Source organism: Aythya ferina, assembly GCF_964211825.1.
Source record: "Aythya ferina genome assembly, chromosome: 7".
NCBI lineage: Eukaryota > Metazoa > Chordata > Aves > Anseriformes > Anatidae > Aythya > Aythya ferina.
This window is the reverse complement of record NC_140302.1, coordinates 36,498,459-36,516,566: the sequence shown is the minus strand read 5'-3', so window position 1 is coordinate 36,516,566 and position 18,108 is coordinate 36,498,459. Positions and strand designations below refer to the sequence as shown.

The window sequence follows — 18,108 nt, the reverse complement described above, 5'->3', positions numbered from 1 at the left end:
ACAAATGATTATTAATCAACGCTTTCCTTACCAAAATAATGCACCTTCTGTTTCTAGTGAAGCGAGGACTTAAAGATTTCAATCTAATGTAGTTTACACACTGAAGGAACCCAGAAGTTTACAGAATATAATACTTAACAAATGAGAACGCAAAGTTTGAAAAAGAAGTAATGCGGGTGTGAGAGACGTGTGTCCAAAGTCAGCCCTGCGGTGTGTGAGGGCAGGCAGGCAGCCCGGCAGCATCCTTGGCTCTTGCCTTGTGGCCTCTTCAAAAGCAAGATCAGGGCAATAATATTTCCAAGCACCTTGACAGAGGAACATACACACCGGAAAATAATAGGTCATTTGATTATACTCTTAATAAAAGGTACAAAAGGAGAGGCTGTTTGTAGTTCTTACCATTCATATAAGGTTGCTGTTCATAGACTAACAGAATCATTAGGGTTGGAAAAGACCCTTCAAGATCATCTGGGCCAACTGTCCCCGTACCACCAATGTCACCACCAAACCATGTCCCCAGGCACCACATCCAACCGTGCCTTGAACACCCCCAGGGATGGTGATGCCACCACCGCCTTGGGCAACCCATCCCAAGGGCTGACAGCTCTTTCTGAGGAGAAATGTCTCCTCATTTCCAACCTGAACCTCCCCTGGTGCAACTTGAGGCCATTCCCTCTGGTCCTATCGCTAGTTACTTGTGAGAAGAGGCCAACCCCGGCTCCCCACACCTTCCTTCCTGGTTGTTCAAGAGGGCAAAAAGGTCTCCCAAGCCTCCTCTTCTCCAGACTAAACAACCCCAGTGCCCTCAGCCGCCCCTCACAGGACTTGTGTTCCAGGCCCTTCATCAGCTTCGTAGCCCTTCTCTGGACACACTCCAGGGCCTCGAAGTCCTTCTGGTAGTGAGGGGCCCAAAGCTGAGCACAGCACTTGAGGTGCGGCCTCACCAGAGCTGAGTACAAGGGGACGATCACCTCCCTGGCCCTGCTGGCAGCACTATTCCTGACACAACCAGGATGCTGCTGGCCTTGCTGGCCACCTGGGCACACTGCTGGCTCATGTTCAGGCGAGCACTGACCAACGTGCCCAGGTTCTTTTCCTCTTCACAGCTTTCCAGCCACCCTGCCTCAAGCCTGTAGCGCTGCATGGGGTTGTTGTGGCCAAAGGGCAGGACACGGCACTGAGCCATGTTGAACCTCATCCCGTTGGCCTATGCCCATTGACCCATCCTGTCCAGGTCCCTGTGCAGGGCCTCCCTGCCCTCTGGCAGATCAACACTTCCTCCAGCTTGGTGTCATGGGCTTCCAGCTTCTCCAGGAGAATACTGTGGGAGACGGCGTCAAAAGCCTTCAGGGCCTACCTGTTACCATTAAATTACAAAGGCCTATCACCATTACAAAGGCCTTCAGGGCCTACCTATTACCATTACCTACAAAGGCTGCCCAGGACCTACCTATTACCATTTTCCTTCCATTCCTTTGCCAAGATTCTCTCTTGAAAAGAATCAGACATAATGTCAACCTGAAATTAGATTTTCACTCCAAGCTCACTGCCTGTAAATATGCAGCTGCTACAATTCGTGCCATTGAAACCAGGATTACCACAGGTGAAGGAGAATCACATTGTGCAGAAGTGGAACAGGATGAGAGTGAATATTTTATTTGATTTTGTCTAATAATATTTTTATCCTTTTGATGCAGAAAGAGACAAAAAAAATCCAAAATACTCTTATCCCTGTGCTGTGGAAAAGATGGTTATAAAGCATCCTGAAGAATTTTTACTGTTCTTATAAACTTAACATAAAGTCTTGATACACTGCTGGACAACGTTTTGTCTGAGATCTTAAAAAGCATAACAGAAATTAATCCAAAGTAAAATGTTTAGTCCATTGAGTTACTCTCTGTTCTCAAGTAGTACTTCTAAGAAAAAAAAAAATTTAAAAAAATATATATATATATATATATATATAAGCATTTATAATGATAACAAAGAAAAAGTAAGGTGTAACTATATATGCTTTCCCGAAACAATCTTTAGTTGACATAAAGTACACTGCTACCTCGTTACACTAATAGGGAAAGACCTGTGGGTTACACCACAACAGCTAAGAACAGATTGTTATCAGACCGCTCTAGATCTTCAACATTCGACAATGTTTCAACAACTTTTGAAAAGCAGCAAGTGAAGAATATATCTGAAAATTTTGATCTGTTTTAAACTAAAGGGGAGTAGGTTATGACCAGACATTAGCAGGAAATTCTCTCCATGAGGGCGGTGAGGCCCTGCCCAGGCTGCCCCAGGAGCTGTGGGTGCCCCATCCCTGGCAGTGCCCCAGGGCTGGGGGCTTTGAGCAGCCTGGGCTGGGGCAGGGGGCTCATTGGGGGGGAAGGGAGGAAGGAAGAGGGTGGGAGGAAGGTGGGGGGAGGCGGGTGGTCTTTGGGGTCCCTGCCAACCCAAACCATTCCATGATCATGAAGCGAGATCATCACAATTTTTTTGTCTTAACAGCCATGTTCATCTTACTTTTGTCATGATGACAGCAGAGATTCAAAGAGACTTTTCCCAGGCATGATCAGAATTATGAGAACTTGATTCCGTTTATTGATCTCTGCGTCTCTTGTGATTTGAGAAGAAGGGAGGGCAACCAGTTCATTCTGTACATTTTCTCTTGACATTTTAACCTACCAGAAAATCAGTGACATAAACGGGAATTTTCAAGAATAGAAAATCTTTGGGAAAGATGTATTTGGGATTTTACATCACATTTTGCTTTTAAAAATTACTGTTCCTTTCAGTCAGAAAAGAAGCAAAAACTTGTAATTTTTTTTTCCCAGTAAAATATTTATGTGGTTCAAAGAAAATATTTTTGCCTAAAATCCAAATTCCTTGTGATAGAATAACATCTGACAGATTCCCTATTTCTATTTTAGATTTCAGATTGGAAAAAAAAAATAAATACCCTTCCCATATGAAATAATCTAGAATAGAAAGAAAATAGTACGTAACCTCCACCTGCAGCTCTCATGACTGAGGAAAAGCATTAGACTGTGTAGAGTGGCACAGGCCGCAGGCCATGAGTAAAACTATGGTGTGTTATTTCACAGACAAATCTGTTCTCCAAGGGTAAACTCTTTCCCCTTTTGTTTCCCAGTGCCACAGAAAATGTGCGTTCTGGTTGCCCCAAGCTCAGGTCCCCTCCATTCAGCTCAGGGTCGTGCCCTGCCCGCTGCTCAGAGCTGCCCGCTGCGGAGCCCAGGGTTAAGGCGCTCTCTGGCCAAAGCTCCTCGTGAGAGCGCCTCACCCTGCTTCATCTGGATGTAACTTCTCAGAATAAATATCTTCCTCTGTAGCCCGTGTCAGCTACAGCCACGTCCCCTAATTTAAAACCTCATTCTTTAATAAGGTTCACAAGACCTTCTCAAGGTTCATTTGGAAGGTAAAAGCAAGGATTGCTGTTAAAAACGTATAGGCCCACTGAGACGCAGGAGACCTAAATCTCCCTAACATGAGGCTATATTTCTGGGCATCCCATATGGAGCACTTGGCAGCACGGTCCCAGGGAAACCCAGGGCTTCAACGACTCCAGATTGAACAACAGGCAGCAGGCCAAATTAATCTGGCAAGCCTCCCGTAGTGCCCAGTTGATCTACTGCTCACCCCAAGCTGCAAAGGACCTGATTAGAGAGGCGATACCCCACGCTGGGTGAAACACCAGCTGAAGGAAGGTACAGCAGGCCTGAGTGGCACAGGCAGTCACGCCGGAGTGCCACTCACGTCTTCTGGCCCTGCCTGAACCACGCAGTCAGCTTCTAAGACTTAAATAATTAGAAGACACAGGTTTTATTCTGTTGTATTCAAGCTGGGAATTCCCCATAAAATATCGAAGTGTTTTAACATGGTTCTAGTTCTAGCTCATCCCCGAACGCACGATTTTATGTGTAGAGAAAAGTTACTGGTGTTTGATGCTATTTTCCTGAGCCATGCTTAGGCAAAGATATAACAGTAGAGAGACTTACGTAATTCTGGTTAGAAGAAATCAAAGTCCTGAAAGTTGCTTAGTATTCAGAATGCTACATTCGCTACATTGCTACAGAATGCTACATTTTTTTTTATACAAAACTAGTATTTATTAGTACATGTACAATATAAAATAAAAATAAATAGTTTTAAAGTGTGCCTAAGCAACGCCTTTTCTTTTTTTTTATCTGGTTGCATCCTTTCTCTATACCGATCTGTACCATAATCTGTACTTCTGGGAATTTAGTCTCTCCTTGGCTCTGAAGGAATTTTTTTACGCATTAATTTGGCATCTTATTTGTACAAAGTCATAAAGAATAGCAGGTTTTTGTTGACGCTTGTAAAAAACAAAGCTTTCTGGGTGTCTGAACTAGTGAGATTTACTAAACTGCACAAACTAAGCATGTTCCTAGGGAAAAAAAAAAAAAAAAAAAGAGAGAAAAAAAAAAAAAGATTAAAGGAAATGGGGTTGCATTCAAAGACAAAATGAAATATATATTAAAACAGATTACTTTTATTGATAAAGTATTTTATTTTTGAGATTTGGTTTCACCCTAGGGGCCTTGACTATGAGCCTTATACATTGAATGACATGGTTAACAAATAAGTTTCTTTTCTTTTTTTGGATTTTGGTCATATCTCACCTCCCTTTTATTTCTAGTCCCTCAGTTCTCAAGATGTCTTGAAAAGGTTTGTAAATTATACATCCTCTACCTTAGTCACTAAACTCTTGAAATCCCATTATTACGGCAGCTGCATCTCTACTTCAGGCCACAAAGTCCTCACAGCGTAAGCAATTAATCACTTTACGAGACAGCCCTTTTTAATTTGTGTGACTATGATTTGCAACTTATTGAAGAGAGCTTTCCTACTTTTTACGGAGCTAAACTTTTCCTTATTCAGAAAAACATCCACGGAGGGAGAGAACTAATGGTAGTTCTGCTCGAGCAGGTACCACTTAACCCTGCGGTTTGCACCTCCGAAGATGCTTTCCTGATGCAACTGACATTTCCAAACCTCGCACCTGCAAAAAAAGGATCCCCTGATGTATGCTGACACATTTAGATGGATGCATCACAACGTGCTGGATTTTTATAGTGCATCCTATGGTTCTAAACACGTGAATGTAACAGGGAAGCCAGTTCACAACGCTCGCTGTACTGGCAAGAAGCATAAAGAGACTCTGGGGGTGGAACGGGAAGGTCGTTTTGAAATAATTAAATAAATCTGAGTCGATGTGAATGGATTTGGGCTTGATTCGAGCTCAGAAATGAGTTATGCTTCAGATGTTCTGCAAACTGGATTACCCAGGTTTAGGGTTATTTTTCTATCCGGCATGTCAACTGCTAAATTAAAAAAAAAGAAAAAAAAAAAAAAAGACAAAGAATCTATAGATTTCTTTGTTGTGATACACCCTCAGGCTCAAAGAACGCGGTAGAGCATACAGTGTAAGTACAACTGGATCCCTGGTGAAGAATAAGCGCTGGAAGGAGTGCCAGGACAGACTGACGATACGTGTGCCCTCCTGTGAAATAGCTGGATGGAGCAGAGCAGAAAAGACAAGCAGTGTGTTAGCCCTAGCAGGAGTTATGCCTGTGCTGGTCTCCAGGCCCTCCAGAAGTAAAAGGAAGGGCTCAAATTTTATCTGTGACACCCAGAGCCAGGGAGTGACGAGCACTAATGCTAAATTCTGCTGGGCCACACCTCCTGCCGTGCGTTGTGTCTTCTCCGTTTTGGTAGGAGACGGCTGGGGCAGAAGACACCTTTGCTTCTTTGAAGATGTGACTCCTCCTCTAGCAAAGGATCTCCTGTTGACCATTTTCAGATTGAATCCCAAACAATGCTCTGCCTGTTTGGCACTGCCTGGGCAGTTTGAATGGCCATGTCCTTGCTCCAACTCTGTGCTAATGCTTTTGGTCTTCTGCCATCATGTGTGGGCATTTGCAGATGATCCTTGGAAGCTTCTGAACTGTTCTGTTTGGAAATCGGACATTTCAGTAGTGAAACTCGGGTACTTTCCTGCGACTTAATCTGAAATGATCACGGAAGTAAATGGTTTTTAAACTGTGTGTTCTTAACATGCATTAGAGGAGTACTCGTATAGCTAAAAGTGACTGTCACGGTTAAGGCAAAGCCACCTCGGAGGAGCTTTTGATGGGGAGGACCCGGTGTTCTGCCAGGCAGGCACGCTGCAGAGGGAGGCAGAAGGGGTCCTTCAGTTCACAGCTGCCTGGATTATTGGTTAACACAAAACAAAACGCGGTGTTGTCTGTGGTTATGTCCTCCTGTGTGCGCTGAAAAGCAGGGAAGAGGCAGAAAAGCTCAGGGAAAGAAAGGGAAAGGGAAAGGGAAAGAAAAAGAAAAAGAAAAAGAAAAAGAAAAAGAAAAAGAAAAAGAAAAAGAAAAAGAAAAAGAAAAAGAAAAAGAAAAAAGAAAAAGTGAAACCTGGAGCACGTGGTTAGGCAGCAGAGCAGTACACCACAGCGTGGCTGAAGTTACCCAGCTGTGCTGGGCAGCCTGCAAGAGGCTGGCTGTAGGCTGCAAATAAACAGGGCAAGGCTTTTTAGTCCTCCCTGGGAAGTCTCCTTTTTTAATATTTATTTATTTTCCCTCTCCACCATCAGCTCTCGAGCTCCCTGCTTGCAGCCCCAAGCCTCGCTTCCCTGTGGGTTTTGTGCTTCAACGCCCGGGCAGCCCCACAGCTCGCAGGCACAGAAACTGGGCTGTGCATGCGAGAGGCTACGAAGGTCCCGGTGACATTTCCCCTTTTCGCCTGAACCCTGAGGACACCCAAAGTGAAGAGCAAAGCGCTCGGCAGGGGCTGTGGCAGGAGTTATGACAGGAGTTGACAGGAGTTATGGCAGGAGCTGTGGCAGGAGCTGTGGCAGGAGCTGTGGCAGGCTTTATGGCAGACTTTATGACAGGATTTACGTCAGGCTTTACCAGGATCCCCTCATGCTGAAGGCCCAGCTGCCCTTTTTACCCAACTTTCACCCCAAAAACCCTTCCCCGCGGGGCCTGGCGGTGCCGAACGCCTCACGAGGGCGCCCGCCTCAGCCCCGGCCCCGGCTCCGCCCCGGCGGGCGGGCGGCAGCGCCCGGGGCCGCGGTGGCCATGGAGGCGCCGCCGCTGCTGCCGGGCCGCCGGGGGCCGCCGGGCGCTGCGGAGCCGGGGGAGCCGCCCAGAGTGAGTGGGGCCGGGGCCCAGGGGAGCCGGGGGGGGCACGGGGCTGAGCACGGTCCCTGTGGGTGCTGCAGCAGGGCTGTGGGACAGCGACAGGACCCGAGGGAACGGCGTGGGCGATGGGGATCATCGCGCTGCCACCGCTGTGCTTCCCATCGGGGTACCCAGGGGAGCCAAACACGCACAAGCCGAGCTGGATGCAGACCCGTTTTCATGCCTGGAGGGCAGCTGTGTAGGAAACATAACACAGAAGCTAGTCAGGCTTTCAGAAATTTGTCAGACAACCCAGTCGTTGCTTGTGACAACTTTCTGAAAACCTCTTTAGCTGCGTTTAGGGCGGTTGTTTGTACACAGCTGGGTTTTGCACCGCTTCGTTGTTTGCTTCTGTAAAGCAGCATCTCGCTGAGGCCTGGCTTTCTCCTTCCAGCAGCAGTGGAAACACCCGTGTGCTCACAGGCCGTGCCACCTGGAAGAGGGTTATGGGTTCTTCTCTGTGGGTAGAGCTCTTTTCTGCCTGTCCTGGGACATGACCTGAAGTGCTGCTGCTTGTCCTAAACTCTCTTTCCAAGCTGGAGATGCAGCCCAACACGCCCTAACATAATCAGTCATTTTGACAAAATCCTCGCTTGTCTTTTGCCTAGCTCGCTCGTTGATCCTTGTTAATCGCGTGCACTAACCATGGTCTGTTCGCAGGCAGGACCGATGCACTGATTGTTTCTTCCCTACAAGATAATTCCGGAGGGCGAAGCCTTCCCTGAAGCCAGCCTCTGCGAGAAACTTCCCCAAATTGTCTTGGCGTCAGTGCGATCAGCTTGTCAGGCAGCTCCTCTGTCTGCCGGATTCCTGTCACTGATGCTAAATATCTTAACCCCCCCAAAACAGTACTTTGAATTTATTTTTAATAAGCCAAATTTCTTCTGATACGTGGCGGCACATCGTTTTTTCCTCCTCGCCTTCATCTCCCGCATCCCACCAGCTCTGCTGCTGTACCCCCGCGCCGTGGCTTTTAATAAAGGACGAGCTGTGCAGCAACAAAGGGAAGAGAATGTTTTCCCAGCGGAAGGCGGCCTGCCTTTAGAGGACCTTGTCAGACTTTTTGTCATTATATTATTCACTTTCTTAGTACAATACACATTTCACTTTCTGATTTGCATCCCGTCCAAATATCCTCTATTCCTTGGCAGTGTTCTCGTTTCAACTGTTTTCCGCCGAGGGTCCCGCTGTATTGATCCATTTTATTTTTACATAACGTATTCAAATGTTAAATTTAGCTTCCATGCTTCAGTAGTCTGTTAGTTCTGTGGCAACGCAGCTCTTGCCTGTGGAATCACGTGCTCGTGCAAGGGATCGAATCTTGTTACTCCTTAAACAAAGTTTGTTCAGAAAGGCATTAGGAAAACATTTCAAACGCGTGCGCATCTCCGAGGAATTCGAGATGGTTTTGTCAGTTCTGGAGCTGCTCGTTAGGCTGCTAATTTGCTGCCACGATTTTAGGAGCCCCCAGGAGTCAGGTTGTGCCCCCATTGCTGAGCCGAGGGCGCCCTTCTTGAGGTTTCTGATTGGGGCATCCTGCTCCTGGCATCTCAGCCCTCTCAGCCCCCAAATATCCTTCTGACGGAGCAGTGAACACCTTGCCCTGGGGTGCTGAGAGCTGTGCTAAAGACAGCCTGGCTCGGACAGCCCACTCCCGGCCAAGTGCTTCTGATGTGCAGGAAATCCCAAAATCATAGGGAATGGTCCAGGTGAGAAGCCGGAAAAGGGGGCAGTTGGCAGGAAGAGATGCAGAGAGCTCATTACAAATGATGTCTTCATAGCTGTCTGACTTGGCTTCGGGGTTTTCCTTCCGTTTCCTCGATTTAATTAGCCGTTTCACAGCACTTCCCATGATCTGCTCCTTTGATAAGCCCCATCCTAAATTATACATGACTGGAGGGTGACGTAGCCTCTCTTCCCAGTGGCGTTTATCCCTGGTTTCTGAAGTTGAGTCGCGGAGATGTTTAGTGAGATCTGTCTATTTCCCTGCTCATCCAGCATGAAACGGTGTTAAATAGAAAGTTTTTGTGTTGACCTAGCCCCCGACAGGCTGCATTTTCCTGCCTTACTGTACTTACCCAGCCTCCAAATGAATGCAAGGCAGAAACAACAAAATCCTGCGGACTTGTATTCGAGGTCCTATGCCTTGCAAAGATATGTAAATATTGCTTTTGATTCTTTCAGAAGCGAGTGTGCAAGCTGTTAGAAACCCTTCCAAATGAGGCCGACGCTCGCCTCATTGACTGTGCTATGGAGCTGGATTCCAAACAGAAGCTCTCCTCTGGCTGCGGTCCGTGGGATGCAAAGACAAAGCCAAATTCTATGGTATGTTCACACCGGCAACAATACCTATTCCTAGAGCACATTTAAAATACGTTTTATAATCAAATTGCAAATAATTGCCTTTTTTTGTGGTTTTGTACGTGTTTTTGTTAATTAGGTTTTTGAAAACCAAGGAAGCAGAGGTACTGCCCAGCCGTGCCCGAGATGTATTGCTGGAGAATCTGTAAGTGTATTAACCTTCTTTCAGTGGCATGAAAGATGGACTTGTTCTTAAGCATTAGATCCATAAAACATAAAGTTAATAAAAACCACAATTACATTTCTCAGGAATAAAGCATGTAAATAAAAGAAGGCAGATTGATTTAGCATTTCTCAGGTATGCCAGCAGAGTACAAACTAATACGTTTGCAGCAGCAGTTGGAAAATACGGAGGCAGCGAACACATTTTTCAAATTCCCTCTAAAAAGCAGAGTTTAGGAAGTAACTGAAGCAAACAGCAGCGTACAACTTCCTCTACCCCATTTTTATATCTTCCTTGATATACTGAATCATAATAAAACACTCAGGAATCCCGTTCTGTGTCATATTTTTTCCTCTAATTGGACATTTCCTTTCCAAATAGTAGACCTTGCCTGAAAGCATTGCCCTGTAGGTGTACTAGGCCTAGTTTTAAACAAGCTAGCTAAGGAGCAGTAGCCATCAGAGCTTGGTGCAGACAGCTTGACCTTCCTGAAAAACAATGCAAGTGTTTGGACAGCCGAATAGTGCTGCCTTCCGAGCTGTCTTGATACCCAAAGTCAGCTGGCCAAAACCAGCTGTGGTGTTTGTGTAGGCAGGAGCCACCGCTACGATTTGGCACAAGGAGCATGCTGTAACAGTGCACCAGGAGCACAAGGATCTCTCACCAAGGGATGATGGTGAGCATAAGCACTTTCTTTTTTACCATGCATAAACGACCAAACCCAGAAGAGAGGACGGCTGGGAGCAGTGACAGGGGTTACACCATTCCTGCAGCTTCAGTTTTCATGTAAATTTTCTAACCAAAGTTTCAGAAGTCTCTTAAGTGTACGGGAGCTACTCAGAAGTTGAGTAGCTTTTGATCACACAGGATTCCTTAGAGAGCCAAAAATAAGTCTGGGAGAGTGCCATGCATTTCTTCCAAAGGGCTGAACGTCCATAGCAGAATCTTCATTCTGATGGAACTGATGGCAAAGTTTCCACTGAATGCTGCGAGACTGAGCTTTCTGTCATAAATCAGAAGTTGTAACTGAAAAGGCATTTACTGTGTTATCTTACTTCTGCTTGTCTTTTAAAAGAAAAGAAAACCAGATCTAGGGCTGACTTTAGGAGTAATTATTATGAGAATAAACCAGTATGACCAAATATGTGAACTACTGTTTGAGCTTTTGAGGTATGTTACCTTCTTCGGGATCACGGAGACCTTAAAGAAGGTGTTTTGGGATTAAAACCCAAACTGGCACATGAGAAGTCAGTTTTGTTACCTTACAGAACTACAGTGCCAACACCAGAGTTTGTAATGCTCTACTGTTAACCACCGAATTTTGGAAAATTATCACCACTTTCATGTAACATGAGTATAAACACTGTAATTCCAAATAAGAGCATTCCTGGTTTAAGTAGTAGCATGTCAGAGTAACCTGACATGGTTTTTCTTCTGATGTAGTAATGAACTTGAAATCAAAAATACTCCCTAAGTTACCTGGGTTTGTGTAATTCACCTCTTCAACAAACATTCATAAGAATTTTCCTGCTAACTGTCCTGTGCTGGCAATAAAGCAGCTCAAGTTGGTGTTATTCAAATCTGGAGCCCTCGTGTAGCTGCTTGCTAGACTTCTTGCTAAATTAGCCTCGTCTCATTGAGTTGAAACAGAAACTGCTTTGCTTAAAGCAGGGTGATTTAAAATGTGACTGAATTTGATGAAATTCTGATTTCTGTGATTTTCCCTGTAGTGGGGACAAAGTTTATCCGTCTCTGTTGCATAATGTCAAATTCAAATTAGAGTTTAAGTAGTAAGATGCAGTGTTTGGTAACGGAATAAGCAAGTTAGCATATATATTCACTTCTCCATTATTTGAGTCATGGGCCTGGAACAATCTGCAGATGAAAGAAAAACCTGCCTGCTCTGCTCTGACGGCTTGCTTTTGCAGAGGGGGGGGATTCTTTCTGGCTCCCAGTTCCAGTCAGCAGAGTTTGGTGGTTTACACAGCGTGCCACACAAAGACAGGCCTAGAGCAGCTGGAGCCGTGTTAGAGTGCAGCTGAATTGACGTTGTGCTGAGCTCCTAACACCATCCTGATCTGAGCTGGCTCACGTGAGTGTCCCTGCATTCACAGCACAGCTCGGCTCTAAGCCCTCTAGCTCCCGATGATGAACTGGCCGTATAGATCTGTTAGCTCTGTGCTCTTCAGATGATCCCTTACTGGTGGCCAGTGCCACAACGGATATTACCATTATATTTTGTTAAATTTAGTGGGAATTATATTAGTAAATTATCTTTGTTCTTAAAATAATAAAAAGCTTATATTATGAGTACAATGTGCAGTGATCTGATTTGAGCTCAGGTAACTTTCTTCAGAGTTAAAATTCACCTCAGGAAAATCATACGTGAAAATTTGTCATTTCAGGGGCACTTCAATCATATCCTGGGCTTCTAGAGATTGAGAGACCGCAGCTCAGCAACACTTTCTAAATGCTAAAGCCACCCCTGTGAACACCGTACAGCTGGATATCTGTACCTGCCCTCACGGCGTGGGTTTGTGTGTGGTATGCAGCATACAGCACTTTGCTGGATGCGTTACTCTTCCCGGGTATGATTGCAACTGACATTGCTTTTACACTTGAAAAAATGCTTCTGCTTTTAAGGTAGCTCAGCAGGTACAAAAAATATATATTTGATTTAACTTTTTAGAGTAGGTAAGCTCATTGAGTCTTTGGCCCAGTCTTCACCCGGGACTGGATCAAAGATCATGCTGATACAAGATATTTTCCTGTCTCTCTTGCTCTGGTACTCTTGGGAGGTGGTCCTTGTGTTTACGTTGGTACAGGGCCTGTGTTTTTAGCTCAGCTCTGTGTAAGCAGGCAGAAATAGATGAAATTCAGTTTTAGACAGAGAGCTAATCAGCTTTGCAGCTCTGCGAAGGCCAGTAAAAATCCTGCTGAAACTTAATGTTATGGTAAAATCCAAAGTATGCATCCAGTTCGGGAACCTTTCGTACGCGCTAAACATCTACTTTGTAATGAGTACAGTTTGTGAATGGGACAGGTAAATATCTAACAGAAAAATCAGTATTATTGGAACAGCACTGTAATGCAAAGATGGATGGTATTTTAGATCTAGACAGTTCTCTGAAAGTTGCTGAAGATGCCATTTGACACTTGGACTCCTCCTTTCCACTTACGGTAATATTAGAACAAATCTGTTTGAGAAGTTTGAGCTTGTTATCCAGCATGATTTTATTGGCTGGCCACAGATAATTTCCTCTGCATTTTGGCAGTATGCAGGACTGTAATTTTTAAACACATTCAGATTTTTAGTCTCTTAAGGTATCTGAGTTGTGCTGCTTGGATGTGGCACCTCAGTGGCTGCTTCAGGTCCTAAATCTCAGAACCGAGCAGCAGCGTGTTAACCTTCTGCATTGGAGGGAAACTGCTGTGACCTGCCAAAGTTCATGCAGGAAGCAATCTCCGCTGTTGGAGAACTGCTGAGCCATAGCCGTGCCCTGCTGCCACCGAGCCTGTGGGCAGAGTTCAGCCCAAAGCAGATATCGCAGGGAGAACAGCGTTTGGCCCCTCCTGTTTGGAAAGCAGACATTAGGCAGTGCAAATTAAAATGGTGGCTCCGAAGTTGCAAAGATCTAGTGACAGGCTTTTAAACCTTACTTTCCCAGTGGGGTTTATCATAGTGTGAAATGCTTAGACGAAGCTTTTCACAGTCTTAGAGTGCTTCCCATGTTGTGTGTGGAGTTGTAGCTAGCTCTGAGTTGACTGTTATTAAGAAGATATTCTTCCTAAATACATGAATATCCTCTAAATAGTGAATTGAATTAAGTGATAAATGAGGAAATAAGTCTGTTAAGCAGAGCTGCAGTAAATTGGTATCCAAAGCGTTTTGTTAGGAAAGAATAAATTTCCTCCAAGCCAATATAAATTTTGATACGCTGAAAATAAATCTTTGCATAGTGCAAATTTTTTCAAAAGCCTCAAAATCTTCTTCAGCCACAGTACAATCTATTCAAAGAGCAAATCACTAAGAAGCACAGTGGTTTTAAAAATTGTATTGGCCCTGTTTGTTGAAGGTAAGAGACTCATCTTGAACTCTGCAGCTCCCAGTACAGGTTGATAGAAGCAATAGTATCTATCCAAGCTGGAAAGGAACATGTTCTCACTTGAAACGATACAAGTGCATGAGCAAATTCCCATAAACTGTTATCAGAGTTGATCAACTAATGCAAAAAAGGAATACAAAATGTTTTCTAAAGACGCTGTTTGCTCTGAAATTACATGTTTGTTACTAAGATAACTACATCATATTTTGAGAGCAGTTAATTTTTACACAATTTTCCAATTTTTATTTCTAAAAATCCTGGTAATAATAGCAGCCAAGAAAAAAGCTGCCTAAGTATCAGTTTCTGTGCTGTAAAAGTTGAAATAGCTACCTAAAAGTTTAATCTCTGCAAAATGACTCAAAACCTATTATGCTTCATTGACTACATGTTTGGCAAGGAGCAATTAGCAGAACAGCGTACAGTCACAATTTAGGGTATCTGAAGACAAGAGTATCAGAAGTACACTTGGACTCTTGAATGGAAAAGTTTTCTGCTGGAATATAGAAGAGCAAATAGTTACACCAGCATGTTTAAAACACAGGGAATAGTTCTGTGTATCATCAAACCAGAGTGTTTTCTGTTTAAATAATTCAAATTTCATCATGTTAAGAATCATGGATACCAGTGCCTCTGTTTCTTCTGTTTGCTTTAAACTTAATTGTATTTTAATCTGCTATAGAATAAGGTAAAATGAGAACCAAGTGGTTTTTCTTGTGATCCTTGTAGTTTTTGTCATGTTCTTTTTAATTCCTCACCCTTCAGAGTGGCGGTCACTTGTTTTTTTGAAGTCTCACCGTACATAAATCAGGGAATTGGTCATAGTTGCTGGCTGCATTACAGAGGCCTGATGAAGTCATACTACTGTTCGATTTTAATGTAATTTTTTCATATCAGCCTTCTCATCGTCGCTGTGCTCTGTACAGGTATTTTATTACGCTGTCCACAGTGACTCTCAGGTCTGTCCTTGGAGATTACTGCATCTGTACAGCTCTAGAAAATAGGAGAACTTTATACTTTATACTGCTTTTACTCTGTAACCTGCAGTGTGACCATGGCCACTTGTACTGTCTGTACACTGTTAGAAACATAATGCTGCAGTTCACATCAAATCTAATTGGTTAGGGGGTTATGTTATGAGTACATTTTGAATCTCTAAATGTTACGCTATAGAAAGTAAACTTGAGTAAAATGTAGGGTCACAAACAGAGGGTTTTGTTTGTTGGTTTAGCTATAGCCTTTTACATTCTCCAGGAGCACAACAATATGTCAGATCAATTCTCTAGTAACACTGAAACAAAATACAAAACTTTGTTGTCCTACCAATTTCATCTGTTTGGAGAATAAACTCCAAAAATAGATTTAGACAAAGACCACCTAGTGGAAACTCCCTTCATTTTCAGTCCATCCCAATTATCATTGTAGTTATACTGAGTGTTGTAAATAAAATGCATCAGTATTGAAAAGGAATGAAAAAACAGTTGGTTATTACCATCTGCTGCATTATAACACAGTTTGTAATGAAAGAATGAGTACAAAAAGTACTTTTTGATACAGAAATGTAATGCCTTCCTTCCGTAGCAAAGATTTATAAGAAAGCCTATCTGTATCTTTCTATTCCTTCAGATTTGACGAGTGTTTTAATCCTTGCTTCCTTACCATTTCAATTTCCAGGATAATTTTCCCTAGTTATTTAACTGCAGCAGCACCAGGCAGGGTCAGCTGGGAACACCCCGTTCAATCTCCTGTATGCTCCAGTGACTAGTAGCAGACAGCCACATGGGAAAGGTCTAAGAAACGGGGCATGTGCTGAATAGAAACACTTTTTACAAATAGAAAAACAGTGTTTTATGCCGTGTTCTGTTGTGGGCATTCTGTCTTGCCTCATAGCTAAGTCCTGAACATCAGGTATCACAAAAATTAGGAAAATGCTGATAGTTTCCAGGGGTATTTTTGTCCTCACGCTTGTTTATCAATACAAACGTGTGGCAGGCTTCAGGCAAATGTTCTATTTGACTTTTCCTTTCTCATTAAACATCGGTGGCTTCACTATTTAAGAAGTAATTCCTGTTTGACTTGAGTTTAAATGTTTGTGTGTAGTCAAACGTAATTTGTACAGTATAAGGATACTCTACCTAGTATTTGTTAAAAATAGCAGGTCCCTCTTTTCTGTTTTTCTTGAGTTTGCAGAGAATTTAGAAAATAAAAACAAACCTCTGGGAATGGTAGTTCAAGGTAGGACGCAGAAGGGTAATTGCACTGTCTTTTTTTTTTTTTTTCCAGTGTTCTGCATTCTTCCTTTTTGCGTGAGGCTATAAGTGCTAAAAAAAACCCTTGAGATTTTTGCTTACTTTTCTGAATGCTACTGTTGATAAAGTATTCTGGGTAGATGTAAATTTTAGTTATATGGTGTGTAAAGTATCCAGAAATGAAACAATAGACGTTGCTCACTTTGTGATGCTGATTTTTCTCTGCAAGCTCTTCACTGGGGGCACAGCAGCACCTGCTGAATATCCTTGGGCCTGGCTTCTTTGGTCCCTGTAAAGTGGCTGCTAGGTTTATTCCTGCTGCACTGCTAACTGGTATTTCCAGCTGACTAGAAACACGGCAAGCTGTTCAGAAGCCTCATGGACATCCATGGTTGTTTTCACAACTGAGCTGCCTACACTTCTGCGTAAACCCTAAGGAGAATCTTTAGGCCAGGATGTGATTCCTTCCTCCGTGCCCTCTGACGGGGTAGGGAATGCATTTATAAACCAGCCATGGTGAAACCAAACTGTAATTGAAATACTTTGATATATTGAAGACTTGTAACAGCGTGGGAGGTTTTTGTTTGTTTGCTTGCTTTAGTAGATGTACTGTATTTGTAATTCATTTCAAGATTTGTTGTCAGAATCATGAAGTAATTGTAAGAGGTACAGCTGAATGCCATGAAGTTTGGGACAGGTAAATATTTCTATAAGGCAGATTTGTGTAAAATCTGCAGTAGAACCTCAAAACTATTTTTGTAAGACTTTCTTCACCTTGTATAACTGAAATTTTGTTTTATTGATAAATATTATATACTCTTTATATTTCTTAATGCTGTGGTTTGTACACAAGATAACTCAAGTGAAACTTTATTTACATGTATATAGTAAAATAAGCATATGGTCTTTTTAATTCAGATTAAAGATAGATTATATAATATTTTTATCTTTGTATTTTGTAATTTGTTACTCAGAAAAGCAGAAGCATTAAACACCACTTTGGCTACAGTATGAAACTGACTGATTTTGTTATTCCATCAATAATTGAATTGCATTCTGCAGGCACTCAGGTATAAAGGTAAATAAAACCTGTTTGTGGTTTATTTTGTATGGAGTTTCCTTTGTGCAGCATAGCCCGCGTGGTTTTCCCCCCTCACGGGCCAGATACATGAATGATATGCAGAATCAATATTTTGCAACAAGTAATTCCTCTACAGGCTTGGTTTAATGGGGAGTTAAACATTAATACTTTTCAACAGATCTTCTCCATCTGCGTTTCCAGATTTTGTTTTTCCTCAACTAATTGGAACACCTTAGGATCCTAAGTTCCTGTGGATTTGAGTCAAAACATAGGTGCCTAGGTACCTTCGTGAGTCTAAGCTCTGATCTCCTTAGGCTACCGCTGCTTTGGTTAGATTATCATTTTGCTTTGCAGTAGTGTGGTTTTGAAGCAAATCCCCTCCCACTGCCACTCGCTGTGCATTGCTTCAATTTTAGCTCTTGAAGTGGCTTCATGCACAATCTCTTGCCCTGGGACCTCCGTCCTGGTGCACATTGCATTGCCCAAGTGGGCTCGGAGCCATGGGCTGCTCCTTGGGGCAGCTGTGCTCAGGGCAGCAGGCTACGTGTAGTCCAAAGTCAAACCTCCACACAACGTCCTGCATATGTGTCGGGCTGTAGCCCTTACTTTAACTTGCCCTTTCTGCAAAAATCTTCAAAGAAAATAAAACCTGTTTGCTAAATAAGCACACATCAACTTGCTTGCTTGCATTTAGTACAGTTCTAGAGAAAATGTTTTAACTGTCTGCCTTGGAGAAGCGTAACCTTGTCCACACCGTGCAGTCCAATGGTCCTGGGAAAGCAGCAGCTGTACGTGGGAACAGCGACACTGTGAGCAAGGGGAGGGAGGGCGAAGAGAATTTTTGGCTTGCTTGTTATCTTCTTTTCTCACCCACACCTGCATGTATTGAGGGGGGAGTTCCTCTCTTTATAGATGGACATG

General features: G+C 43.4%; 1 protein-coding gene across 2 annotated transcripts; it reads left to right on the top strand.

Annotated features, from left to right (window-relative positions):
• The first annotated feature begins 7,067 nt into the window (after positions 1-7,067).
• LOC311440094 (uncharacterized protein C10orf143) lies at positions 7,068-17,117 on the top strand. 2 transcript variants are annotated; one of them, XR_014695204.1, is made up of 5 exons: positions 7,068-7,200; positions 9,415-9,555; positions 9,671-9,736; positions 12,160-12,342; positions 15,532-17,117. XR_014695204.1 is itself a non-coding variant. In XM_084526545.1 (4 exons), exons 1-4 carry the CDS (start codon positions 7,129-7,131, stop codon positions 12,187-12,189), a joined length of 309 nt encoding a protein of 102 aa, XP_084382671.1. In that variant the 5' UTR covers positions 7,068-7,128; the 3' UTR covers positions 12,190-17,117. The 2 variants fall into 2 exon arrangements, 1 of the variants encoding a protein (XP_084382671.1); XM_084526545.1 differs by having other exon boundaries at positions 12,160-17,117.
• Positions 17,118-18,108: the final 991 nt, after the last annotated feature.

Excerpts from the sequence above, each read along its gene's own strand:
- LOC311440094 (XM_084526545.1), top strand. The coding sequence starts at position 7,129 with ATGGAGGCGCCGCCGCTGCTGCCGGGCCGCCGGGGGCCGCCGGGCGCT. Across the intron at positions 7,201-9,414 it reads AGCCGGGGGAGCCGCCCAGA|AAGCGAGTGTGCAAGCTGTT; the intron begins GTGAGTGGGGCC and ends TGATTCTTTCAG. Across the intron at positions 9,737-12,159 it reads GATGTATTGCTGGAGAATCT|GGGCACTTCAATCATATCCT; the intron begins GTAAGTGTATTA and ends TTGTCATTTCAG.